The sequence below is a fragment of the Mucor velutinosus genome, assembly GCF_035048745.1.
Source record: "Mucor velutinosus strain NIH1002 chromosome Unknown tig00000041, whole genome shotgun sequence".
Lineage (NCBI taxonomy): Eukaryota > Fungi > Mucoromycota > Mucoromycetes > Mucorales > Mucoraceae > Mucor > Mucor velutinosus.
In genome coordinates this window covers 2,917,883-2,944,272 of record NW_027041905.1, presented here as the reverse complement: position 1 = coordinate 2,944,272, position 26,390 = coordinate 2,917,883, and the positions used below count along the sequence as shown (strand labels likewise).

The 26,390-nt window shown below is 40.5% G+C and overlaps 12 protein-coding genes across 12 annotated transcripts; 5 read left to right on the top strand and 7 right to left on the bottom strand.

Annotated features, from left to right (window-relative positions):
* Nucleotides 1-276: 276 nt before the first annotated feature.
* ATC70_001160 (uncharacterized protein) lies at nucleotides 277-1,564 on the bottom strand (the record flags this gene model as incomplete). The annotated part of the gene is made up of 3 exons (XM_064820560.1): nucleotides 277-734; nucleotides 784-1,127; nucleotides 1,191-1,564. 3 exons carry the CDS (start codon nucleotides 1,562-1,564, stop codon nucleotides 277-279), a joined length of 1,176 nt encoding a protein of 391 aa, XP_064684480.1.
* Nucleotides 1,565-1,864: 300 nt separating this feature from the next.
* On the bottom strand, nucleotides 1,865-3,032 carry BUD14_1 (protein phosphatase regulator; the record flags this gene model as incomplete). Its single annotated transcript, XM_064820559.1, has 4 exons — nucleotides 1,865-2,084; nucleotides 2,144-2,251; nucleotides 2,316-2,830; nucleotides 2,889-3,032. The coding sequence occupies 4 exons, from the start codon at nucleotides 3,030-3,032 to the stop codon at nucleotides 1,865-1,867; spliced, it is 987 nt and encodes a 328-aa protein (XP_064684479.1).
* A 2,929-nt stretch (nucleotides 3,033-5,961) lies between these two features.
* Nucleotides 5,962-7,822, top strand: ATC70_001158 (uncharacterized protein; the record flags this gene model as incomplete). Its single annotated transcript, XM_064820558.1, has 4 exons — nucleotides 5,962-6,081; nucleotides 6,140-6,336; nucleotides 6,388-6,541; nucleotides 6,596-7,822. The coding sequence occupies 4 exons, from the start codon at nucleotides 5,962-5,964 to the stop codon at nucleotides 7,820-7,822; spliced, it is 1,698 nt and encodes a 565-aa protein (XP_064684478.1).
* Nucleotides 7,823-8,136: 314 nt separating this feature from the next.
* On the top strand, nucleotides 8,137-9,870 carry ATC70_001157 (uncharacterized protein; the record flags this gene model as incomplete). The annotated part of the gene is made up of 4 exons (XM_064820557.1): nucleotides 8,137-8,290; nucleotides 8,347-8,776; nucleotides 8,837-9,465; nucleotides 9,518-9,870. The coding sequence occupies 4 exons, from the start codon at nucleotides 8,137-8,139 to the stop codon at nucleotides 9,868-9,870; spliced, it is 1,566 nt and encodes a 521-aa protein (XP_064684477.1).
* Nucleotides 9,871-9,977: 107 nt separating this feature from the next.
* ATC70_001156 (uncharacterized protein) lies at nucleotides 9,978-11,787 on the top strand (the record flags this gene model as incomplete). The annotated part of the gene is made up of 6 exons (XM_064820556.1): nucleotides 9,978-10,462; nucleotides 10,518-10,621; nucleotides 10,687-10,757; nucleotides 10,815-11,071; nucleotides 11,150-11,282; nucleotides 11,347-11,787. The coding sequence occupies 6 exons, from the start codon at nucleotides 9,978-9,980 to the stop codon at nucleotides 11,785-11,787; spliced, it is 1,491 nt and encodes a 496-aa protein (XP_064684476.1).
* Nucleotides 11,788-12,025: 238 nt separating this feature from the next.
* ATC70_001155 (uncharacterized protein) lies at nucleotides 12,026-13,559 on the bottom strand (the record flags this gene model as incomplete). The annotated part of the gene is made up of 2 exons (XM_064820555.1): nucleotides 12,026-13,447; nucleotides 13,509-13,559. 2 exons carry the CDS (start codon nucleotides 13,557-13,559, stop codon nucleotides 12,026-12,028), a joined length of 1,473 nt encoding a protein of 490 aa, XP_064684475.1.
* A 166-nt stretch (nucleotides 13,560-13,725) lies between these two features.
* On the bottom strand, nucleotides 13,726-14,489 carry ATC70_001154 (uncharacterized protein; the record flags this gene model as incomplete). Its single annotated transcript, XM_064820554.1, has 5 exons — nucleotides 13,726-13,935; nucleotides 14,004-14,060; nucleotides 14,123-14,224; nucleotides 14,286-14,327; nucleotides 14,388-14,489. The coding sequence occupies 5 exons, from the start codon at nucleotides 14,487-14,489 to the stop codon at nucleotides 13,726-13,728; spliced, it is 513 nt and encodes a 170-aa protein (XP_064684474.1).
* A 3,600-nt stretch (nucleotides 14,490-18,089) lies between these two features.
* Nucleotides 18,090-19,121, bottom strand: ATC70_001153 (uncharacterized protein; the record flags this gene model as incomplete). Its single annotated transcript, XM_064820553.1, has 5 exons — nucleotides 18,090-18,589; nucleotides 18,648-18,695; nucleotides 18,761-18,838; nucleotides 18,913-18,991; nucleotides 19,050-19,121. 5 exons carry the CDS (start codon nucleotides 19,119-19,121, stop codon nucleotides 18,090-18,092), a joined length of 777 nt encoding a protein of 258 aa, XP_064684473.1.
* Nucleotides 19,122-19,918: 797 nt separating this feature from the next.
* Nucleotides 19,919-20,296, bottom strand: ATC70_001152 (uncharacterized protein; the record flags this gene model as incomplete). The annotated part of the gene is made up of 1 exon (XM_064820552.1): nucleotides 19,919-20,296. One exon carries the CDS (start codon nucleotides 20,294-20,296, stop codon nucleotides 19,919-19,921), a length of 378 nt encoding a protein of 125 aa, XP_064684472.1.
* Nucleotides 20,297-20,501: 205 nt separating this feature from the next.
* On the top strand, nucleotides 20,502-22,350 carry ATC70_001151 (uncharacterized protein; the record flags this gene model as incomplete). Its single annotated transcript, XM_064820551.1, has 5 exons — nucleotides 20,502-20,528; nucleotides 20,593-21,231; nucleotides 21,288-22,169; nucleotides 22,244-22,260; nucleotides 22,323-22,350. The coding sequence occupies 5 exons, from the start codon at nucleotides 20,502-20,504 to the stop codon at nucleotides 22,348-22,350; spliced, it is 1,593 nt and encodes a 530-aa protein (XP_064684471.1).
* Nucleotides 22,351-22,397: 47 nt separating this feature from the next.
* ATC70_001150 (uncharacterized protein) lies at nucleotides 22,398-23,493 on the bottom strand (the record flags this gene model as incomplete). Its single annotated transcript, XM_064820550.1, has 2 exons — nucleotides 22,398-22,906; nucleotides 22,956-23,493. 2 exons carry the CDS (start codon nucleotides 23,491-23,493, stop codon nucleotides 22,398-22,400), a joined length of 1,047 nt encoding a protein of 348 aa, XP_064684470.1.
* Nucleotides 23,494-25,184: 1,691 nt separating this feature from the next.
* On the top strand, nucleotides 25,185-25,484 carry ATC70_001149 (uncharacterized protein; the record flags this gene model as incomplete). The annotated part of the gene is made up of 1 exon (XM_064820549.1): nucleotides 25,185-25,484. One exon carries the CDS (start codon nucleotides 25,185-25,187, stop codon nucleotides 25,482-25,484), a length of 300 nt encoding a protein of 99 aa, XP_064684469.1.
* Between the last annotated feature and the right edge of the window lie 906 nt (nucleotides 25,485-26,390).

The window sequence follows — 26,390 nt, the reverse complement described above, 5'->3', positions numbered from 1 at the left end:
AATTACGGTTAAAGGCAACTTGTATGAGAGAAAAGCATACTAAACTAAATTGACCAGTGTAACAACAAACAATAGAAGTATCAGAATAGATGGATTTCTCAGGTCAACTAATTAACTAACCAGGAGAAACGACTATTATTAGTGTTTAGAGATAAATATAAAAAAAGAGAGAGAGAGAGAGAAATAAGGAGAAAAACGATTGATATGCATAAGACATGGATCATGTCAACTTGGATTCGGTTTAGTTTTGATTATTCTATATTACATACTATCATGTCAACCATTCATTGTGTGGTGAGATGAATTATTAAAGGAGAAATGATGATGATTTCGGTTGTTGCTAGTTTGATGTGTGGGTGTTGGTGAGTTCATTATATCCGGTAAGGTCACTGTTACTGATGCTGCCACTGCTTGTGCTGCTGCTAAAACTTGAGATGGGCTTTGTGAGGTATTGGATTGGTAGTAGCCATTTTTATTATCAAGTGAAGTAGATGATGCTGTGGTTGTGGATGATGATGATGCTAAATTGATTGGATTTGGACTAGGTGGCAATGTGCTAGAAAAAGTAATAGAAGGTAGTAAGCTGTTGTTTGGCCGATTTTGAGTAGGAACAAGAGGTTGCTGTTGTGTATGATGGCTAAAGTGGTCTTGGTGTGTGGTTACGAATATCGAAGGTGCTGCTTTGTTTACTTCCAATTTTTTGAACTCTGAGCCAAGTTCATGAGGCAACTGACCTACATTTTGTCAGTATATGAACATGCTAATGACATTAAGCAGCCTTACCTCCATTTTGCTGGGTAATGTACGAAAGTACGTCTTTCACTAGTGTATTATGGTGCTCTTGCTTTTGCTTTGTTTCGTGCAATTCCTTGACAATCTGGCTGAAACTATCATACAAATGGTTGATTTGTTGTAGCATGTCTGATTGCGACACCTGCATCATTGCCATATGTGCGTGTAAGTCGGTTTCACGTCGTACAGTATCAGATTCCATGGTTTTACGTTTGATATCGTCCAGTAAATCAGGGCGATCTCGAAGGAATTTTGAATGAGAGAATTCCCAGATTTGATTCTCTGCTAAAGTTCGGTGACCACGAGGTGATTTGTTCACTTTATGAAACCCGTACCTAAACAAAGAGCTCGACTATTAAGTACTTTTTGTCAAATAAACACTGTATTCAGACACTTACATGTTGAGCTGTCTAACGAAACTGCTGAAATTGTTGTGTTTGAAATGCTTTGGTAATACATCTCTTGCAAATTCCATAATATTGCAGACGATAAATGATGCGCCAGCGTAGTTCCAGGCAATCAAATGTTGGAATTGGTCATCGAGTACCATGTTGTATAGCTTGTGAACAAATGTGTTGGTTTGTGAAGATTTTTGAGACAGCCGTACAGGCTGAGATGCTGTCGAGTTGAAAGCTGTTTGATCTGTAGTGTTGGAGGGAGGAGGAGGAGTAGCCTGGCTATATCCTGCTGTTGCTCCTGCGGCTGCTCCACTGTTTGACAACATGAATGATCTCATTGTGCTGTTGTCGCTGGAATCGAATGCTTGTTCCATGAAGAGAGACAAAAGCAAATTAAGAATAAACAGAAAGAAATGCCAAGCCCAAACTTTTCCTTGCTTCGTTTGTATTTATCATTTGAAATGAAGGGACCTTACTATGTGTGTGTCTTGGAGCAATATTAATCCGCGTCACAAATAGAAGCTTGAGAACCACAATAAGGGCATCTCATTCAAACCGAGAAGGTGCTGTATGGATATCTATGCAATGTGGATCATCGTATATGCGTTACATGTAACATTGAACTTCAAATGCTCTTCCTTTTTTTTTCTTTTTATTGATAAAATACATCTAATTTAAAGCTTGCTCTCATCGTTTCCAATCTTTGCAACAACCTTGGCGTAGGATTTGCGATCATTGATAGCCATCATACCTTGAGGAATGGTATCCAGAGTATAGATCTTTTCATAGAGGGCAGGCTGCAATTTACCAGATTCGAATAATTCAAACAGCGAATTCCAGACTTCAGGGATACGTTCAGGTTCATTTCTGGTATATGCGCCCCAGTGTAAGCCACTATAATTAAATGATCATGAATACAGGTACAATATCATAACAGGTCATCGAATACTTACACTGCAGAGATATTCTTCAATAGCAAACGGTTAGTAGGGATCTTTTCAATGGTGCCTTGAGCAAAACCAATGATAAGAATACGGCCGTTCCAGGCAGTACATTTTGTGCTAAATTTCATCAGCATTTAATATGCAATCTACATAATCCAACATCCGTCTCATATCAAGTTACCTTGCTTCAACCAAACCAACGGGATCATACACAACATCAGCGCCATGTCCATTAGTCACCTTCTTTACTTGATCAGTCCAATCCTTATCACGGTAATTGATGGCGTAATCAGCACCGAACTTTTTAGCAATCTCGAGCTTTTCAGCTGAACCAGCAGTTGCAATGACCTTGGCACCAAGGGCCTTTGCGATTTGAACAGCAGCGATACCAACACCACCAGCAGCAGCATGAACCAGACAATACTCGCCAGCCTTCAAATTGGCACGCAAAACAAGAGCAGAGTAACTAGTAGGGTATGTGATGTACAAACCAGCAGCTTGTTCAAATGAAAAGTTCTTAGGCATAGGAAGAACATTGGATGCAGGCACATTAATGACTTCAGCAAAGGAGTATCCTGATCCAAAAACTCGGTCGCCAGCCTTAAAGTTGGGAACAGTAGATTTGAGAACGACACCACTGAACTCTCCACCAGGGATGAAAGGGAATGGAGGCTTGATTTGATACTTGCCTTGGATCTGTAATTTGCTCTCATTAGTTTTCAATAATTAGAAGTTGATTGCTGTCTTCATATACCATCAATGTGTCGAAAAAGTTCAAACCAGCAGCCTTGACTTGAATCTGGAGCTCACCCTTTTTTGGTTCAGCAGGGAGATCAACATTTTTGAGAACGAGTTCTTCAGGACCTTTCAGCCACTTGTCAACAATAAAAGCCTTCATATTTCAATAGATTACTTTGTAAATGGAAAAGAAAGTATGGATGAAAAGCAAAGGTGTATTATATAGCGTATTACGAGCATGGGAAATAAAATCGCACTTCGTTTACAACCCCGAGTTTATGCTGATATAAGCTGTATTCACAAGCTTAAATGTTATGCTTCATCTTTGATATTTACGCTAAAGGATAGTACAAATGTTTGCAATTTTGATCCCGTAATGTGCATTACCACGAATTATACCATAATGTGTGGTATGATCCGAAAATAAGCTGATCAACAAGCAAGAAACTGGCACTGCATGGCAGCAATGATGATTACTATGCATTTTTATACACTCTATTCTGTCAATGTGTTTATGCTAACCTAAGGCAATTATGAATATATACAAGGAACTGTTCAAAGATACGAGTATTTCACATAACAAATGGTACATGCTATAGGCCTTGTATGAAAAATGGTTTGTGCGGTCAAGCTAGACATGTTAGCATCAGCTGCTTTATCGTAGACATGTACGCATTTAACCCATTTTCTCGAAAAGCTGCAGCTTATTGTTCCGTTCAAGAAAACGAAATCTATGTTCGCAGTTTAATCACATATACTCTACTGTTTGATTTAGACGCTCGGTATTGTGCCTCAATGGCAAGTCGAGGCTTGCAGGTCTGTATCACTTGGAAAAGCAGCTTGATAGCCACTTACCAAGATGCTATCATTTAAGCTCCTTGCTAACGAGCATTCACGCATTGCAGGAACGGTAAATGTTTAGATTTGCCAGGCTATAATGTGGCAGAATATATCAAACACCATTGGAGCATTGAAGTTATGGTAGTAAAATGTCTGAGTCAACCATCGTTTGCTATGGTTTTTTCATATTGAAGCATATCCTAATGGAAGTTTAGATGCTACAAATATCATATTATAATAAATGATCAGTCCGTAGACACTTTCAAAGCCTCACAAAGCCTCAAAAAGGAAAGAAGTTGATCTAGAAAGTATTTTGATAGACTGGCTCTATTAAATATAGAATTCAAGAAAAATAGCATGGATAGCGATATTGCCACCTACTTTCCATACGCTTCAAAAGAATCTATTACTGTATTGGCTTCATGATTAAAAGGGCATTGAGTTTGCCAGCCAGCCCCACTAGCCAAAATTGATTCAAGCTCAGAATTATAGTCTGTTCTAGATTGGCCAAATCTTAATAGACTTCCATTCGATTGAACTATTTTTCCAGATTCGACTCTATAAAGTATGATAATCGTCCCATGCTTCTTTAAGCTGCCCCTGGTGGTAGGGCGAAGTGGTAAAACTCCCGTATGCCAACGGGAGGATCCCGATTCAAATCCTGGTGGACGCAAGTTGTTTGATTTTTTGACGTAGTACTGATGTCCTCGTTTGGTGTTTTTGTACTCTTATCCATGATCTATATTTTGACGATTTCCGCAAGACTGTACTGGCTCTAGGAGTCGCACCTTATTAGTAGTAGATTTCTTTCCCAACTTAGTTCAAAATATCTTATTCCCCTTCTTTGCAGACATTGGGTCCACCAACAGTCTTTTCTTTCCCTCAGCATGACATTTTAAGGACTTTAAATAAAACCTGGAGCTCGACTCCCCTACAAAAAAAAAAAAAAATGCTTCTTTAAGCTTTCTTGGAGTGCTTTTCAAGGTGCATCCAATGATGCAAATTAGATTAAATGTTTTTCATAAACTTATTGAGCAATTTATGAAAATATGAAAAGAGGTTTCTGGACAAAAAGTTGAAATTTTACATATCAAAGTCCCACTAAGATGACTTAAGGGGCTACGTTGGATCGATAGAAACATTTTGATTCAAGATATACCATAGTAAAAGTCTTCGTTATCAAGGTGAAAAATGCGATCGTTTGATTTTCAACGAAAGCCATGAGGGGGGTACCTCATGCTTTTTTGGTCGAATTTCGTACATGTTTTTTTGATCCCCAAAAAGTTGAGCAAAGGTGTCAGAAAGTAACTGCCAGACAAGAACACTTGTTTGGTACTATTCTAACAACCTAAAACGGCCTTGAGCGCAAGAAAACACAGCTCAAATGCACTCAGAATTTGCTGTATTAGGCATACTCTTGACTAAAAAAGGATAATATCTGTATGATACTTGCCCGTATATGAAATAGCTACATGTATATGGATGTAAAGTATCACATAAGAATCAGATCCAGAGATAATATAAAGAGTTTTCATGTGTAAGTGGAGGGTCAACATGAAAATAGTAGTATTTTGATAAGATACGCAAGGGCAATCTGTAGCGCGAGCTGCCGCTGTGGAGGTTGGTTTTCACCGAAGCAAAGCAAAGGTAAAGAACCATCCGAAGCATAAACACTCTTGTGATTAGTGGTTTTATATCAATCAACAATCAAGGTTCTTCTAATATTTTAGCCATTTGAACGTAGGTTGGTTTCCAACGAAGCGAAGCATAGGTCAGGAAACCACCCAAAGTGTTGAAAGTCTCGTATATATTATATATATATATATATATATAGGTACTTCATATCAAAGCAATGAGATAGATTGATCTTCTGTATATGATTGACAGATTATCACCAACAAACAAATTGACCCCGCATAATGGCGTCAAACGAGTCTGCGCAGAAACACAATCTTATTGTTTACTCTGGTATCCTATTCAGCGAGACGATAAAAGCACGTTGCCTTGAATGGCATGTTGTTTCCATGACAATGAGGAGCCTCTACTACATGAAAGATAATACGCCTATCATTGTGACGCATTTCCCCATTGTTTCTTTTTTGCACTCTGCTGTCTGCTAGTTAAATTCATGCAGATGCCGGGAGCAACCACAAACAAAGAATTTCTCCGTGGGTTTATTAGTTGATTTAAGCTTTTTCCATTTTATCAGACAGATTTTTCCATCTTTTTACCTCGTCCCCTTTTACTGAATGTCATCTTCCATGTATCAGCATCAAGGGTTTGTCATGTCAGCAGAGCGACTGCAAAGGCAGCCAAGTTACGAAGATTGGTTTCCCTCATCATGTCGACGCAATTCATCCAGAGACAATGTAAAGAGTGAATCATATGGATAATCATGCTGTATAATTGACACATAGCACGCCATAGATAATTCAAAGCTTGACAGTGAACATTTGCGATACGTTCAGAAAGCGAAATCCATGCTTCGAGTACGATACTTCCTTTAATCCCAAAAGAGTCTTGACAAAGCCAGGCGTACCTTCGAAAAACGATGGATGTGATAACGAGAATTCAGATTTTATACTCTATGTGCATGGTTTAGTGGGACCAAGCGATGAAAAAAAGTGAGATTATCAATCTGGAGTTACGACATCATTGTATTAACTGGAGTCAAGATATCTAATTATAGATGTGCTGGGGGCGGGCACATTTGGACAGGTTGCAAAATGCAAGAATCTAACAACGGGTGAGTTGGTGGCACTCAAGATTATCAAGAACAAGCCTTCCTACACAAAGCAGAGTCTAGTGGAAGTCAACATACTAAAACACGTAAGCTTGTGAGGTGCTCTCTTTCTGGATCCATGCTAACATGAACATTTGCAGCTAAACACAGTCAGTGATCCCAACGACGAACACAACATTCTACGGATGAAGGAGTCATTCATGCATAAGAACCACCTATGTCTTGTATTCGAGCTCTTATCAGTCAATTTGTACGAGTTGGTAAAGCAAAATCATTTTAAAGGTTTATCTACAAATCTGGTGCGAGTGTTTTCAGCCCAAATACTGGATACTTTAGCAATCATCAAAACTGCCGAAATCATTCACTGCGATCTGAAACCCGAAAACATTCTGCTCAAGAGCTTGGAATCTCCCACCATCAAGGTCATTGATTTTGGATCAGCTTGCCATGAATCACAGCAAACGTACACCTATATTCAAAGCAGGTTCTATCGGTCTCCAGAAGTACTGATTGGACTTCGATACACAACAGCGATTGATATGTGGTCTTTTGGCTGCATCGTGGCAGAGCTGTACTTGGGCCTGCCTCTCTTTCCTGGAAGCTCTGAATACAACCAGCTGACTCGCATCATTGAAGCAGTTGGAAATTTGCCAGACTACATGATTCAGCGAGGAAAGCATGGACATCGCTATTACAACAAACGAACAACATTCACTGGCGAGGTTCGGTACTCGTTCAAAGATATCCGGCAATACTCAGAGGAGAGAAACAAGACTGAAAAGCCAAGCAAACGCTACTTTTCGACATTCAACCTGGATGAGCTCGTTTTGAAATACCCATTACCAAAAGGCATGAACAGTTCTGAAATAGAAAAAGAGATGAGAGTGAGGCGGCATTTGCTGGATTTTCTCAAGAAGGCGCTACAAGTAGATCCCGTCAAACGCATGACGCCGCAAGAAGCCTTCAATCACCCATTCATATCAGGAAAGAAGCGATATTCAAGGAATCTGGACGAGTTTATCTCGTTGGGGAAAGGAATCAAGAAGCGCACAAAGCACGATGGCTCTGATTCCAGCGATAACGAGGAAGAAATGGAGGAAGAGGAGCTGGATGTGCCACCAATGCTCACAGGTGTAAGACGAAGATCGTATGCCAACAAGGAGGCCAGAAGCAGCACAAGTGTATCGCCCTACTCGAGGAAACGATATGGGTCTATTATAAGCCCAATGATGTCTCCACCACTGGAAAAACTAACGACCAACTCTTCGTCTGTGTCGCCATCTACTGAATATTTAACTGAACAAGCACACAATCAAAACGCAGATATGATGAGACGGTATCGAGATCATTACCACAGCAATAGGTAATACACGCAGCATACCATTATGTATTGTCAGTAGCTGAAATAAATGAAATGTTACATTGTATATACGTTGATTAAGCGCAGACAACACCAAGAGCTTACTAGCAGGGTGCTGTTGTGAGGCTGTGTCGTCTGTTGTCTTGAATCAAAAGAATGCTGTTTACTATTTTCGTAAAATTAGGCTTGAAAATACGTGTCAATATTCTAATTTATTGTCTTGTCATTGGTTAATATACCAACTAATCGCTCTAGATATAAAAAGAATGTTTAAGGTTCCTGGATTGATTATTTCTTTGCTCTTTCCTCCTCTCCATCACCATGAAGTCCAATAAATTATTAGCATTCCTTATACCCTTATTTATGAATACTTGCTATGCCGATAAGAACGTTGAGCAGCATTTAGCAGAGGGAAACCAGTATCTCGTCACTGGCAAATACAATGATGCTATCATGAGTTTTGATGCAGCTATTCGTAAGTAGTGATACTCAAGAATCAAGACACACAACAGGCTGACCACACCAACGTAGAGCAAGACCCTCTAGATTATGTTTCTTACTACAAGAGAGCAACAGCCTACTTGTCTCTAGGCAGAACAGCTTCTGCCATTGACGATTTTACCAAAATTTTAGACTTGAGACCAGGTTTCGAAAAGGCTCTCTTACAACGTGCCAAGCTATACGCTGGAGATGGTGAATTCTTGCTCGCCAAGAAGGACTTGATGGAACACAACAACAGCAAGCCTAACGACCAAGCCAAGCAGCTATTGGAATCTGTTGAGCACGCTGAAAAGCAGAGTGTATTGGGTCAACAAGCCCATCAAGACAAGAGCTATGAGCAATGCATACAACATATGACTGAAGTGATTCGAATTGCACCTCAGAAGCCTCAATGGCGCATCATTCGTGCCAAGTGTCATATTGGGAAAGGCGAAATTGAAGAGGCTACCAACGATTATACGTAAGTATACAAGGCAAGGAAAGACATTGATTCGCCATAAACTCACTTTGCAACTATCAGTCGAGTGGCCCATTTGAATCCATCTGATAAAAATCTATTACTGGAATTGGCTACAATCAACTTTTTCTCCCTGTACGAGGCTGACAGAGCTTTAACCCAAGTAAAGCAGTGTATACACTACGATCCTGAGGATCGTCAATGCAAAGGTCTGTTTAGATTCATCAAGCGCATTGAGAAAGAAATCAAGAAAGCAGAGGAAGCACAACAAGGACAGCGCTACGCCATTGCACTGAACGGCTTGATTGGTACAGGTACCAAGCCAGGCATTGTCAACGACATTGACGAGCCCTTTGCCTCATTGGAGCAAGATCTGCAAGCACCCGCGCTACCCAAGCGACTTCATCTCAAGATCTATTCCATGGCATGCGAGCTATCTGCCAAACAAAAAGACACAGCTAAAGCAGAGAAATGGTGTCGATCCACACTAGAATTGGACGATCAAAACAAAGAAGCATTGATGCATTTGGGTGAAATGAAGCTCAATGCTAATGATTTCGAAGGTGCAGTCCGTGATTTGGAACAGGCATTTGAAGCAAGTGAACAGCAAGATAACCAAATTCGCCAATTACTGCAACGAGCACAGCAGTTACTAAAGCAAAGCAAGAAGAGGGATTATTACAAGATATTAGGTAATATAAATGCCTCATTCTGACCTTGCACAGGAAACTAACATCATACTAGATATCTCGAGAGATGCTGATGCTCGCACCATCAAGAAGGCTTATCGCAAAAAAGCACACGAATGGCACCCTGACAAGTACAGTGGAGAACTCGATAAAGACCAAGTAGCAAGTAAGATGGCAGACATTAATCAAGCCTATGAAGTGCTCAGTGACCCTGAAAAGAGGGATCAATTTGACAATGGCTTTGATCCTTATGACCCTGAAACGGCCCAACAGCAGCAATACGGCAATCCCTTTGCACATCATCATCATCAACACGGTAATCCTTTTGCTCACTTTGCTGGTGCTGGAGGCAATGGATTCCCATTTGGTGGTGGCAGTCAAGGACAGCAATTCTCATTTCACTTTTAAAACGGAGTTTCAAAAACATTCAAATAAAGAGGAAAAAAGATCGTCGTTTCCCCTCCCTCTCTTCCCCTCTTTTTGCACTTTTTTCATATTTCTCCCACTCTTTCTTCATGGGCTTCTTTCGTTCAAAGGGTGGTGGCGGCAGTTTATATTCCAAGCAAGAGTATGAAGAGACAGAGCCACTTCACAACGGAGAGACCATAGAAATGACCGAGCCTGGCAGCAGCTCCTCTGTTACTTCTTCCGATGAACATGCAAGCGGTAGTAGCAGCAGCCATCAACCACCACTGTACCGCAAGTTAGGCAGACTCGCTGAAGAAGGATGGACCTCGGTAGCGAATCTAGTTGTCCATCCACCACAACAACCACAGCCACGGTCATCCACGCACATTGACATTGAGGATTCAGCGCCACCTATGCCAGAAATAAAAAACGACATCAAGCGAAGACTATACCTTTTATTAGAGGAACCAGCAAGCAGTAGAAGCGCTTTCTGGACCAACGTGGTAGTATCTTTCCTCATCCTTTTTAGCGCCATTACCACAACCATTGAAACAATCCCCTCATTCCGATCAGCCAAGAGTAACAGAGTTTGGTAAATGAACACATTTTGAACGGGATCCAGAGCATTTACGTTGTGTGAAAACTAGGTTCCATTTGGAATCAGCCATGGTGGCTCTCTTCACACTCGAGTACCTTTTGAGAATGTTTGCTCATTCTGACTCTTTCCGTATGCTGAAAAAGTTCTTTCTGTGTAAGTTGCATGCTCTCAAGACCCCCCCGCACTGGCCTAAATGTTGATCTTTTTGAAATGAATAGCCCCGCTTTCCATCATTGATTTCATCTCAATTATCCCATTCTACATTGAAGTGATTGCCAAGCATGATACCGTAGGTTTTGCTCTCAGTTGGAAGTGTGGACGAACAGCTCACCAGATTTCGTTATAGACCTACGAGTTTAGATTCACTATCTTAAGACTGTTTCGACTATTGCGCCTATTCAAGTCATACAAGTATTCCAACACGATTGTCATGACAATTGAAGTGATGATGATGGCCTTTAGAAGATCCGGAGATGCTCTGTCTGCCCTGTTTTTCTTTACTGTTACTTGTGTTGTCCTGTTCTCGACGCTGCTGTATTTCGCTGAACGTGGTATCTGGGATGAGACCTTGCAAGCTTTTGTGGCATCAGACGGTGTTCCCAGGTATGCGCTTTTTTGACATTTGAATGATCTGCATTTGGAAATTTGACATTTTTTACTTACTTTCCTAATTCAATATAGCTCATTTGACAGTATTCCTGCTGCATTTTGGTTTGTACTAGTGACAATCACCACCACTGGCTACGGTGACATGGTGCCTACTACATTCATTGGTAAATTGATTACGTTTCCTGCAATGATGTTTGGTGTATTGGTAAGTGGGCTGAAAGTAAGCGAGGAGGAAAACAAGCAGGAAAGCTGACAGTCATTCGGTTCAGTTGATTGCATTACCATCCATTATTGTTGGCAGAAACTTTACAATTGTCTGGGAGAGCATGCGTAGACGCCAGTTTTCAAATAGAATGGGACTGAATCCAATGGGTGGTGGAGACGACGTGTTGCAATCTGCAGAGCGCGAGAACGCCAACACTGCTTCATTTGAGAGCCCTGCCACAACATCTGCTCCAGCAAGATCAGATGGCACCTTTGGACTATTACCAAATAATGGAGAGGATGAGATTTTGAACCAAATACAAGCATTGATGCAACTGACATTACAAAACCAAGCTGCTATCAATAAGATTATCAGTGCGTTGGAAAAGCAAGGCACAAAACTCTCGCCATCAACTGCCGAGGATTCACCCTTGTCGGCAATATCATATAATAAAGGGAAGAGCCCTTTACTGTCAAAAGAGGACAACGATCCATTTTCTGATTAACCTTTTCAACTATTATCACATAGACTTACATTACTAATATTTTCGCTTCTTTTACACATATATCAATTATGTCTAATCAAATAAATAAATAAAAATAGGTGTACATATACATAACAAAAAATAACTAAATGCCAAGTATCATGATTGAGAAGATGCTTTTACATGTTTTATTGACGTATTTTGTTGGTAAAAATGGGAGTTGTGCTGTTACGGATGATAGAAAAATGAATAGGGTATGCTAATGTCTAATACGCTTTGGTTTAGTCTCTTGCTTTTGACATTCATCATCATCATCATCAGCTGTATGTGAACGCTTCTCTGTAGTTTTCTCTACGACACCGAGCTTGTATTCATAATCAACCTTTCCTTTGAAATGCGTTGGTAGCCCCTTTTCTGATTTCACTGGTATCCAATCGACATATTTCATTTTGAAGACTTCATAGTATTCGGATGGCTTGTAATAAACAGGCAAAAGATAATCATTCTCGGCGTCACCATCAATCTCTACCTTGAGAACCAAGCACGCTAATTGAGCCGAGTTTGAGTATGCCTTTACTGTCACTCCAACCTGCGATCCAACCGAGCCCACAGCAATAGCGTCGCTCGGGATGACCTTTTGAGATAGATACACATAATCACTAAACAGCTGAGGTTGCTCTCCGCCACAGTCCTTCCATTTCGACTTTCCATGAATCTTCAATTCTTGTGTAAAGTAAGACTTGTAAGCATCGCATAGTTTCTCCTTGCTCTCGGGTGACAGTTTGACTACTGTGGCTGCAGGTAATGGTGTCAATTTCAATGGCATCTCTGATGAACTCCCCAATGGATCCTCCTTCTCGGCGGTGCATGGCCACGCTAATCTCTGCTGGATTTTTCCATTTCTAATGCCATCCTGAACATGTTCAACAAGCGCCTTGTTGTGAGTGTCGATGATGTGTCTGATGACATTTTTTTCCCATCTAGGATTGTATTTGGGTCGAATACCAGGCACGTAAATCACATCTCCATTGTTGATGACTGATGTACTCTTGACGATATCGAGATACTCTCTAAACTTCTTGACATGATGTATACGATCATCCCACATGGTGACACTCTTTATCGAGGGAATATTGTGTATAATGTTGAGAATAAAACATGTCTTGAAATGCATGGTGGATTTGAACACAGAGCTGGTGAGGTTGTAAGTGAGATGATGTTGTCCTAACTTCACTTCCCATTGATTATCAGAGACATATTCTGGGTCAGGTCGAAGACCCACTAAATCGAACTGCAAGCCTTTGGCTTCGAGCATTGCTGGCACTAAAAGGTGAAATGGATGGTATCGTCTTCCAGTCAGCACAACCGTCATGGTATCCGTATCATTAATGCAATTTCTAGCCTGTTGTACAATCTCCTCATTCCAGTATCCTTCCCACGCATTCTTCTTTAATTCCTCGAATGGACCTAAGTCCAGACTACGTATATCTCTCCACCAGCCTGGTCCATATACACTTTCTGCAGTTGCCACTCGGATGAGATTGGGATGCCAAATAGTGGGACTCAACAGAGGGGAGAAGAACAGTGTGGAATCAAAGTCAAATATTGCTAATTTTGTTGGTTTCTGCGCTGATTTGGATTGGAAAAAGAATGATTTCTCGTATTGACGTTGGAGGACTCCCTGTGATTTTATCGAGATTAATCATTGAACATGGACATCCATGCTGCGAGATCCAACTTACGAGCTCTGAAGCCGTTATCTCTTCGTATTTTGTAACCATAGACAAAGGCATTCTATTGATATTAAAAATGAGGTTTTTTAATATAGAAGAAAGAGAAAACAGCTCATTGTGCCTCTTTCCTTCAGGGTTTCCTAAACTTTCGAAATCGTAATCGGAGATTTAAATGCGGTAATGAGAGTAGAAAAAAAAACAAGGTGATCTTTGAAACTGATCAATTTTACACATCATGATATTCATGAATGGTAAAACGAGCTCGAACACCATTTTTATTAATCAAGAGATAATCGCGCAAATCGTTCTTCAAGATGACTTCTTTGCTAGGATATTTCCGACCACCTTCTTCTCTCTCAGGCTGTGTTACCTTCAAGTTAGTTTTGTAAAGGTAAGGTGCTAAAAATGGAATTGGTTGACTTGTGACAAGAATCAGCTATATTTGACAGGTTTTGTTTTTGATCGATTAGTTTCAAGGGGTTTTTTGATGCCAGGTCTACTTACATTCACATAATTGAAGTTGTCCTTGTGGGGATAAGGAGTAGGAGGAGAGACCATGATCTATACAATCAAGAGTGTCAATGCCATGTGCTGTTGTAACATTAGTGATTTCATCCTATTACTTGTTGCACTTTGGACAAATCGCAGTTTGTATCGAGCTCCACTCTGTTGATGGCTCTAGGCTTTTTGTTATCAAAGTTGGTGATGATACCGCAATTACTGATCTATCGTAGCGATTAGACACAAAGCTTCGAGTAAATAGTTCCATGTCAGCGTAGAATATACCTTGAGGGGTAAAACGCTTGAGCCGACGTCTCTAATACGTTTCTAAATACAAGTTTCACATCCTGTCAGATTGACCTCACAACTCGCAATGTACATTCTTACCACTTCCTTATCTGATTGTTCTTGGATCCATTCTTTAGCAACAACATCAATTTCTTCCATAGCTTCCAAAGGAAACTCTTCCAAGACGGGATCTGCAGACATTTTTAGTTGTAAAAAATAAGAATAAAATGCATCACATCAATCACCCATCCAGGGAGAAAAAAATATTGATAAAGGAGCGTCACATGTAAGACCTTTAAGTTGAGGGAGATCACATTAGATCCAACAAACATGTAATGCATCTTCTGGATATAAGGGCTTAAGATCTTTGAACAGAAATAAATGCAGTCAATTATAGCCAACAGAGAGCTGATACTCTGAAAAGATTCAAACAATCTTCTTTGTTGCGAAGATGCAATCCACCTTCGTTTTAGAATGTCTGTTTACATCGTTTGATGAAAGCAAAAATCTGCCTGCTCGATAGCACTTTTAGCAATGAACACATTGAAGATTTACTTCAGATTTCTTTTGGTTGTCTATGTTATTTTATTGCTGTGAAAGCTTCGTTTCTTTTACCATTAATGAATTAGAATGGGTAGAAAAAAGTAATGATCTGTGTTACTGAAAGATAGCTTTCCCTTGTTCCGCTTACAATAATAAAGTCTAATTTTCAGATATTTTGAGAATTTCAAAGGAAAACATGTACCAAACCAGCACCAATTTACCTGTAGTACTATTTACTGTATAGTCCCAAGCGAGATCTACAACTTGAGGTCTTGCTCAAAACTGTAGCATCGGTTTTTGTAAATTTGCACTGCCAAATAGGTCAGCCCCAGCCAAACTGCTCAAAAAATTAGGTTCCAAGGTTAACTTTTGTTACAGTGAAGCATACAAAATTATCTTTGTTCGCCAGCAATATCCATTTGATGCCCTAAATTTATTTATTAAACTTGAGCACGGCATGGATGTGTCCGTGGTGTTATTAACGGAAAACGTGTTTTTGTCACTGTGAGCTCCAATTTGGGGGTCAAAAACCCGATTTTTGCAAGGAAACATCGCAGGTGCCTAAAGGTGGTCTCATTTCGTAGAGCATACACAGGGAGGCAAATTTTACTTAATAGAACAAATGGGTTTAGATGGCAGTTGAACAAAGGACAGCGTCCAAACATTGCTTTATATATTTTGGCTGAGCTACGTTTTCCTTGCTTAATTATTCGGCAACCAATGTAGCGACTAAACGTGTGTTTATATATTTATTAACCCCTTGCAGTGGGTATATAATGGTTCTATTATGAATGCTTTAGCACCAACAAAGAGCGTGAAAAAGGCTATCTCCCCTTTTAGGTAAAATGCACAGCACAAGTTTGACCCTCTGCCAAACGACAGCAAAGCAAGGTGTGATCAAGCAGTTTAAGTATAATATTTTTCAACATCTTATCTATTGGTCTGCTACTTGTAATTAAGTAGTTATATCTGAGGAAGATGGCATACTTTGTGTTCAAGTGGATCACACGCTAAAAAAAAAATAGGACCTTCCAAAAAAGGAAATTGCCTATATATTTCATTAGCTCGCTGACGAGCAAAATTTGACTTGATTCAGATACTTTTAATCTATTTCTTAAAAATAGACTATATAAGTCGTAATAACTCGGCCATATACTTATAAGCTTTCTTGGAGTACTTTTCAAGGCGTATCCGATGACGCCAAATAAAAGAGGTGTTTTGAACAAGATGAGCAATTTTTTAAAATATGAAATAACAATTTGTATCAAAATCTATAGATTTTACATAACAAACTCTCACAAAAACGATTTCAGGGGCTGCTTTGGAACGATAGAATTATTTCGGTTTAATATATGTTATAGTAAAAGTCTTCGTTTTCGAGGTGAAAAATGCGATCGTTTGATTTTTGATGTTTTCCACAAGGAGTACCTCATTCTTTTTGGTAAATTTTTCGCGATGTTTTTTTGGTCCCCAAAAAAATTGAGCAAAGGTGTCAGGAAGTTACCGCTAGATAAGAACGATTGTTTGATGCTATTTTGACCGTCTAAAACAGCTTCTAACATGAGAAATGACTGATCCAAGACGCTAAATTACGCTGCGTTTTTGCATACTTTTGAGTACCTGGAAACTGTTTGAGTAAACTGTTTGTACGTAGGTTAATTGTTCCTATTTTCATAGACCTGAGAAACCTCAGAGGAGCGAAATCCACAGTTGTAGATCGCTTATGGAGAGGTCTAATGTCGTAGGGAAAAGGCAAAATGCGAAATTTCAATGTATATTTTAAAAGGATATGCAAACAAGCCTGTGTCAATCTAGAAACCATCAACGCTAATCGGAAAAAAGCAACAATGCACTATCTATCCGCTTGATCTAGCACCACCCAAGCTGTCACTCTCAATAAGAAAGCTCTCACTATATGATGTGCATTGCTATATTGTAATAATGACAATCATTTATGCAGATACAAAACTAACCTAAAAACTCGAGAGTATGTGTCACCTTGAATGAATTCACTCTACTGAAGTTTAACTCAAATTTGCGTAGCATTGAACAGGATACCATGTCAATTTGATTCATGGACACTACACATTGCAGGAAACTGTCAAAACATGGCTATTTTCCGTTGAATGATCTATAACTGATCTCATTTGTCTTTCTGTTTATTAAAATATTCTGTATAATGGGGGAAAAGGGAGATAAACAAACAAGCATTGGATAAATATAATACACAATTTCGATAGTCGAGTAAATTTAGATTTTGAATCCCAAGTTACGCATGCAACTGAGATGAGCTTGGATGAGCTCTTGACAGTTCTCTTCTCCATTTTGAAAGATACATTCATCACGGACCTTTTTGGTTTCAGGACAAGCACAACAAGGCTTGAGTGGTTTGCCGTCTTTTCCGATGGGAAGTTCTCCAGAAACAGTTGAAGTTGTCTTTACAGGTTCGGCCATAATGGTAATTTTGAAGCAATAAAGAGAGATGTCTGGAAATTCAAAAACTAGTAGGGGTGGTTTTTTTTTTTTATGGGATTGTGGAGCAGCATGGGACAGTCACCAGTAAGTGCTTCGATGGGTTTGTAAGCAATTGTTGCAATACGTTTACCCCTTTCAAATAATCCAATAGGGTTTTATATGGCAAATTTCATCATTACAAATAACTTATTACGAGAGAAGAAAAAGATTTGCCTTGATTGGATGCACTGTTATACTTGCTTGGGTGCGTTTATGTGGCATCAATACATTTGTCATGTTGAGACAATAGATGAAGCATTGTGGACGAGGCGGTTAATCATGCTAAAATTCTTAAAAAAATTGCAAACATGCACGTACTGTTTAGCTGAAGCTCCAATGATAGTACGACGAGCAGCTTGTCATAGATGAAATTAAATCTGTGTAGGCCATCCGGCAACCGCAATGGCTCTAGTTGATATTACAAATGTGGGAGTACAGGCCAGTTGCATAAAAGTATGTCAATAGTAGTTAAGATGTGTCCTCTAGAATTCAATAAAGAGGTTTTGGTCAAGATCTACGCATGTGTCAATAAAATGGACACACAAGGATTCCAGCATTTGCGACTTACACCACATGTTGTGGTCACCATTGTTTATCTACAACATGAAATTATATAAAAATGAAGCATGCATCATATGTACGTTTATTATCAGAAAGGGCCAGTGAATGTGTCAAGAAGATGACACACTATAAGTATTAGCTTTGTCATTGCTGCTGCGACGTATGTATAACAACACATCCTCTTTAGAAGCAGGCAGAAAAGAATTGTTTGAACATGCTATAAATAGAGTTTTGACTAGGTGCATCATCTAATCCTGTTGTTGTATCATTCTCCGTCACCTCTTCTGCAGCATAATTGCTGGTGGAATAGCGAGAAATGAGCGATGGCTGATGGCTTCGAAACGCAGATGGAGCAGGTGAGTTCAGTAGTAGCTTACGTTGCTCAGCAATATAGCGATCATTGTCATCATCTTCATCCATATCATCGTCAGACGAAAAAGACATGTCAGAAACACTGCTGTCGTCGTCGTCATCTTCATTATCGCTGGCATCATTTTCAAGTGAATTGGAGGAGCTGCTAGTTTTCTTATTGCTGTCTTTTTTCATGTAATCTTCAAATTCAGGGCGACAGGGAGAAGGAGTAAACCCTTTTTCTCTAAGCAATTGCTGAGTCCACAGCAGATACAGACCCTCATCATCTTCATTTGGACTGATGGTAGTATGGGAAGGTGTGAATGGTCTTTCTATTGTGCTGAGAGATTCTATGTAAGGGGCGTACAAATGGATTAGTGTATTACATACTTTTTGTGCGTGTGTACTCCTCCACTGCTCTCTTCCAATTCCGTGATGCTGTACATAAATGTACATGATGATGTGGAGAACAGAGAACATGCAAGAAGATAGGGCTGTCTTACCTAAATAAGGGGTGCTGCTACCAAGAGATCCGTATCTCTGCTGCTGACCATTTGGTATCTTGAGCGACAAATCTCGGGCTACGGAAAAATGAAATGCATTGATCAGACCAGCAGATCAAAAACCCAATTGAGCCAGCTGGTGTGCTGCCTACCTTTACTGTGAGATATATAAGAAGACACACTGGAGGACATTGAGGGAGTCGGTGGCAAATGTGTATTATTGATGATTCGCTGTAGGTGGATCTATGATTAGATTACATTGCATACATTGAGTCTGGCTTGCTCTTACGTTTTTGCTGTGATGGATTGGAACAGACAAGGAGGCATTGTCATTTAATGTCATTGGCTTGATGTCAGTCATTGTGTGTGTGTGTGTGTGTGTGTGATATGAGAGAGTAGGAGAGAGAAAGAGAGATGTCGAAAATGTAGAGAGGACAGGAAAGAAAGAGGATCTGCCTGAAGAGGAGCATTTATATACGGCCATCTTTTTTTTTTTGATAGGAATCCCCTTACTGCTGTACTGATGCTGCTGTGTGAATACGTGTGCTTTCTGGTCATCCAACAGTCTCACAAACCAACTTACGGAAGTGATTCCATCATTCCCATGTAGAAACACGGCAACTCCTCGTACAAATCAATTATCAATCAGACCACAGCAACTTATTAATTCATTCTTAGACACTCGAATCATGATGAAACCACCGTTGGTAATACAAGTCGAGAGAGAATGGCAGATCTTGTTTGTATGTATTTGCAAATTGCATGTACAAAACAATTTATTTTTTACTCAATGCACATGTACTCTATGTAACATTGTGTAGAATTGGAACAGGCACGTGTGCATCAAGGGGTCAACAGATTTCTTAATTTACATCAGGGCTATAGATGAAAGAGAACCAATCGACTCAACACGAGGCGCATAAACTTCAAGATGTGGAGGAGCTGATATGTAAAAAAAGGGGGTGATGATGATGATCTGGAGCAAAGAGTGATCAACAGCATCATCTCTCAAGCCGAACATTTCAAAGCACACACAAACACACTACAGATGACACAATCAGGCACACTCCTCCTCCTCCTCACTAGCTACTTTTGACAGCTTACTCCCATAAATCCTTTCTAATACCTAAATTTATTTATATATACAATGATTTTCCTTTAAGCATCAACAGCAACCTGAGATTTAGCCTTCTTCTTGATATCGCTGTAGCAATTTCCACACAAATGATGTAAAAGCTTATTACTGCCACAAGCTGGACATGTTGTTACATTCTCCTTTTGTTGCAATCCCTTGTTGGAGGCACGCATGCGCTTCTTTGAGTGAGATGTCTTCTTTTTTGGTGCTGCCCAGAGGATGGGTTCCAACCAAGTGGGTATTTGAAAGGTGTTACGAGTGACTGAATCAAGTGTCAATGTGCTGCTGTTGTTGTTGAAAAAGACATTGGCCAAGGAAAGTGTGCCAAAACGAGATGCTTGCACTTTGACAGAAGTTTGCTGTGAAAGCGTGGCTCTTTTGACTAGTAAACGTAAACTCATGTTGCAAAATGTGTGGTGAAAAAGAGTGGGGAAGACAAAAGAAGAATTTAACCAGGCCACCCTTCCCATCCCAGATGGTCAAAGTGGCTCATCTTGCCTTCAAATCTCAGTCATCCTCAAGACTAGTATAGTCACGTTTTTTTTCTCGAGAATCAACATCATCGAGACGTCTGACTACATTGCAACACTCTTTACAAGCGATAAAATGGACCATAGTGCACAAAAATCGAGTGTAAGATGAAGGATTACCATGCAAATGCTTAAGAAAATGTCTCGACTAAACTCAACCCACGTAGCCTCTCGGAATCCCCATTGCAAATGCCCAAAAGGGAGTTGCTGGATCACCCAATATGGGCCAGCCCATGAGTTCCTCTTACGAAAATCGCTGGTTATCAGCTGGCGATGACAGTAAGAAGGGCTCCCCCCTCTCTGTCGGTGGACGTAGAAAGAGTATTACATCCGAAGAGGGCCACAAACCCTCTGCCAGCAACAAAGAGAACGCAAAGAAGAAAGAAAGCACTCGACCTCACAATGGCGAAGCACCAAAGAAAGCTCAAAAGGACATGACAAAAGCTGAGCGCCGTGCTCTTCAAGAAAAGCAGAGATTGGAGAAGCAGAACCGTGTTGCTGCTGGTTTGCCTAAGTCAGCCAAGCAAGCTGCAGAACTGGAGGCAAAGAAGGGCCCTGCTGCTGGTGCCAGTGGTGCTCCTCAAGGCGGTGATGCCGATGCCAACAAGCAAAACAAGAAAAAGGTTTTATCAAAGAACCAGCAAAACCAAGTTCCCTGGCTTCTTCATCTAGACGCTCCCAAGACAAGCGATGCTTTGACAAAGGATCTTCACCCCGCTGTTCTTCAACTCGGCTTGTACTTTTCCAACCACAAGATTGTCGGTTCCAATGCTCGTTGTGTGGCCATGTTGGAGATCTTCTCAAAGGTAAAAGGTGTGAGTATCTTGCAAAAATGTACACATTACTCACGAGAATGCTGTAGGTCATTTCAGAGCACAAGCCTCCATCCGACGCAACATTTTCCAGACACATTCAAAAGCATTTAGATCCTCATATTGCATATCTTCTGAGCATTCGTCCCATGTCATTGAGTATGCGCGAGTGTATTCGCTGGCTGAAGAAGGAAATGGCAGATATTGTGGAAGAGGATCCACCATTGAGCGACGACGATGCACGCAAACGATTGACCGAGCGTATTGGACACTTTATCCGTGAAAGAATCACCATGGCTGATCAGCTTATTGTGCAAAATGGCCTACAAAAGATCCAAGATGGCGATGTTATTTTGACCTATGCTAAATCATCCGTGGTCGAAAGCTTACTGTTGGAGACAAAGAAGAAGGGCATTGATTTCAAAGTGATTGTGGTGGATAGTCGTCCTCTGTTTGAGGGCAAACATCTGCTGCGTCGATTAGTAGCAGCTGGCATAGACTGTTCTTATCACCTATTATCCAGTGTGTATGTGGCACTCAAATCTGTCACCAAGGTCATTATGGGTGCACATGCTCTGTTAAATAATGGCGCTGTCTACTCTCGTATTGGTAGTTCGATGGTGGCTATGGCTGCTAGCGATAAACAGATTCCCGTCATGATTTGTTGTGAGACCTACAAGTTTGTCAATCGCACCCAAGTCGACTCATTTGTCTTGAATGAATTGGGCAACCCGGATGAATTAGTGGACACCAAATCAACCCTCACTACACAAACCGCCAGCAATAGCGTGGATGAGAATGCAGTTTTGGCTTCATGGAGAGATCAACCTGATCTCAGATTGCTCAACCTTTTATACGACGTTACGCCTTCCAAGTATATTACCTTAGTGGTTACTGAAGTTGGTCTTATTCCCTGTACATCTGCCCCTGTTGTAAGTTGAAACATCTTGATTTATTGATGGTACATGTTTGACTAACACGTTTTGCTTTTTTTTTTGCGGTATAGATTTGGCGTGAATACAAGTATGTTGGATTATGGGATTATGGAGTAAAACATTTACTAATTGCATTTCTTTTCTTCGTAGTGAGGAATTCGGCAAGCGTGTCGCATAAAACATACATAGAACTCTCATTTGCAAATAAACATGATATAAAGCATTTTATTGATCTTCTTTGTAAACGAGGCCGATCTCCTTTCTCCAAGCATCCATGGCATGCGCTTGACCCAAAGTATCTTGCCAATTCATGTACTTGCACTCGTGTTGGCCTTGAGCAATGGCATCAGCCACGGCATCAGCTTCATAGGCAAACAAGTTGGTTTCTTGTAACTCGACAGGAATCACCTTGGTCTCTTTGCCGTATTCAGTCAAATCAATCTGAACAGGACCCAACACAGCCAAATCAGGTCTCCACAGATTAACCACTTTGAGGGAGCCCTTGCTACCCAAGACTTCAACACTGCAATCGGTGTCAGCAAAGATACCCGTAAACAATTGAGCAGTAATGCTTCCTTCAAATTCAACAGAGGCATTGGACCACTCATCCACCTTTGTATCGGGTTGAATGTAACCAGTGGCCTTTACCTTTATGGGGTTAGCTCCACCTCCTGAATAAGATTCACTTTTATCGTTGGCTACACCAGCAATGAGACGACAGAATGACATGGGGTCTAACAAAGCATCAGCAAGAAGAAAGAGATCACTGCAATTCGCACTTACATCCACCAATGTCCATGATAGCACCACCACCAAGTTCGTTTCTCCAGAGTCTTGAGGAAGGCCCCAATGGTCTGCCATCAAATGAAAAGTTGGCGCGAATCAACTTCACTTGACCAATAGCACCAGACTGAATCAACTCTACCACCTTGAGTGTTTGAGGATGACAGCGGTACATGTAAGCCTCCATGACAAACAGATTGTGCTCCTTGGCCGTATCCAGAATCGACTTGATTTGTGCTTCTGTCATTGCCATGGGTTTCTCGATCAACATGTGCTTGCCTGCTTTAGCAGTGGTCAGTGCCAGATCGTAATGCTGAGGATGAGGTGTACAGATGTAGACGATATCGACTTGATCAAAGGCCAGCAGCTCATTGTAGCTACCAAAGCTATGCTTGATATCGAATTCTTGGGCAAATTTCTCGGCAGTAGCGATGGAACGACTGCCTACAGCGACAAGCTCACCCTTTTTGGCAACCTGAAGTGCCTTGGCAAATGTGTGTGCAATGTTACCAGTACCAATAATACCCCACTTTAACATGTTGAGATGATGAATGAGAAGAAAAAGAAGGGAAAAGCGAAATTTTTGGGTTATCCAGGGCCTTGCCTATTTTAGCGAGATACGCGTGTGAAAATCAATGAACCCTTGATTACATAAAACTGCTCTGGGGTATAGCATTGATGGCTGGATATAAATTCCGGGATGCCCGTGGGGCAATCTTCCTCGCATATGGATAGATCCAGAAATCAGAATCGATTTGCGCTGTCCCTGTTTTGTATTCTGCGAACTAGGCGATACAAGCACTCATTATGTCTTGACTGATTATCAGCCGCTGATCATTTGTACATAAAATCAACAAGTGGATCAACGGCTTCAAGGAACAAAAAGCACTAGTAGCCATTGCCTGGGCTATGTTACTATAATAACTGATATAAGATTTCTAATTGTATTGCAAAAAGCACACATGTTTATAAAAAGTGGGAGCATCATTTTTCCAATCTTGAATATCATGGTATTTAGATGATTCTTCCTTTCTCTGCCTTCTGTATCTAGAGAACATGAATAGTATAGACCAGTTACAGTTTATTAAAGAGAGCTCTGTCAGTGAAATATACTGCAGTAAGACAATGAAGATGAAGGCAAGTCCAGTGTAGACAATAGTAGGGCTCAGCATTCATATACATTTTGCATGACGGTATTGTTCCAGTGTGTAGCCATAAAACGACTCTTATCAGCTCTTAGCTGAGCTCTGGCCGAGTCTTCATGTACATGTTGATATCTTTGTATATCGGGTCTAATTCATCTTGAGAGACATACCATTTGGGGTTTTCCTTTAGGGTTTTTCTTTTCCACTAGCACTTTTTCAACTTGCTTTTGCACACAGAAAGAATTCTGCACAGTTTCAAGTCTATAGTTTGTTGATTGTTGCTCCCTTGGAAGAGAGTTGACGTTGGGATCTGGGGCATGGAATCAGATGTATTTCGATCTGCTCGCTGATTGGTTCTGCTAACCGTGTTTGACTTGAATCATGAGAACTAATAGAAATGCGCTTCTTCATTAGCATAAGATATTAAAGCTATGATTATTAGGCATTTCCAAAGCCTTAAAAAGGAAGTTGTGTATTCAAATATAATAGTGGCATGCTAGGCCCATCGGCCTTGTTTGGAATAATAATTTAAAGAGAAATCAAAGCAAGGCATTCAGAATTATTGGCAGTACCTACCACCTCGCAATACCTCTCTCTTAAGCTTTCAAAATGCACCATTACTTACATTCATGACGATGAGCACTTCATTAAATCGCTAGCCAGCCAGTCAAACCGTTTTAAACTTCGATATTCATTCTGTCTCGATTCGCTGATTTTGATCAATTTGCGACTCCGTTGACTTATTTTGCTAAATTTAACTATATGAATTGTGATAGTCATCCCATACTCCCTTAAGCTGCTACTCAATAACATCCGGTTCTTCAAGAAACTAAGCCAGACATCTTCCTCTTCTCCCTCCTCCCTCTCACCTCTACAAGATTGCCAATGGCGCTCCTTTTGGTCGCTATCAATTCCCCTTGCTGCTCGCACGGTCTGGTATCGGGCAATCTATGCGAAGATCCCTACCAGAGACCTCTTACATTTACGAATTCCTGAAAAACATCCTTCCCCTCTCTGCACTATTTGTTCCTTATCTGTCATTGAGGATATCACTCATGCTCTGTTTTCCTGCCCACCAAAACTGATGGTCTGGCGCCATACATCTCAGTCCTACCTCTCTGACTCCTCATCGCTGTCTAATGCGGATTTTATTACTCTCCCTCAACAAATTTTGCTTTGTTCCTCCCCTCCTCTTGATCGTGATACTTCTCTTCCTTTCAATGAGCTCTCTACACATCAAATTTTTGCAACCGCTCTACTGACACTCTGGCAAGCGCATTGGTGCTGGATCTTTGACCAAGCCCCGGTTATCGCTGATAACGTTCAACAACGTCTTGCTCGCTCGCTTGCTCGCTTGGATGCCGAATTAAATCCAGATTCGTAAGTATTTAGCTTTCACTCTTTTATCCATCTTCTTCTACATTTTCCATTTCTGCTTATCATTCGATCCTCGTAACTATATATCCTGTCTTTTCTTTCCCTCATAACGACATTTAAAGGACTTAAAATAAAAACTGGAGCTCGTCTCCCCTACAAAAAAAAAATACTCCCTTAAGCTTTCTTAAATTACTTTTTAAGGCGCCTCCAGTGGTGCTAAGTAAAACTGGTGTTTTAAACAAGCATATTGAGCAATATTGGAAAATATGAAATCAGGTTTTTGGCCTAAATGTCGAAATTTTTCATAGAAAGGTACCACAAACAAAGCTTCAGGGGCTGCTTTGGATCGAGAGGAACATTTTGATTTAATACATATCTTAATAAAAGTCTTTATTTTTTGGTTCAAAAACGCGATCGTTTAATTTTTGATCAAATCCATGAGGTATCCCTCATGGTTTTTGATAAGATTTTGGCGATCCCAAAAAAGTTGAGCAAAGGTGTCAAGAAGTAAGTGCCATCTGAGAACAATTGTGTAGTGTTGTTCTGACAGTCTAAAACAGCTTACAACACGAGAAATCGCGGCTCAAATGCACCAAATTTCAGTGTGTTTTGCATATTTTGAGTAGTTGGCGGCAATGCAAACAAGTTATCTGCCCACATACAATTTGTTTTCATTTATACAGACGTGGAGCATTGTAGAAAAGTCAGATCCACAGCTTTGGACGGTCTCCAGGTGGCAGTGGAGCGCTATATGAGTTAAATTGGTAGAATGTTTAAAAGCTGGCTGTAAGGTGGAAAAAGTCAAATCTCTTCTCCAGTTTTAAGGATGATTAAACATACGGTATATCAGAGCCCATTTAGTGGCTACATTGGTAGAAAAGCTCTTGATACCAACCGTGATAGATTCTATTCA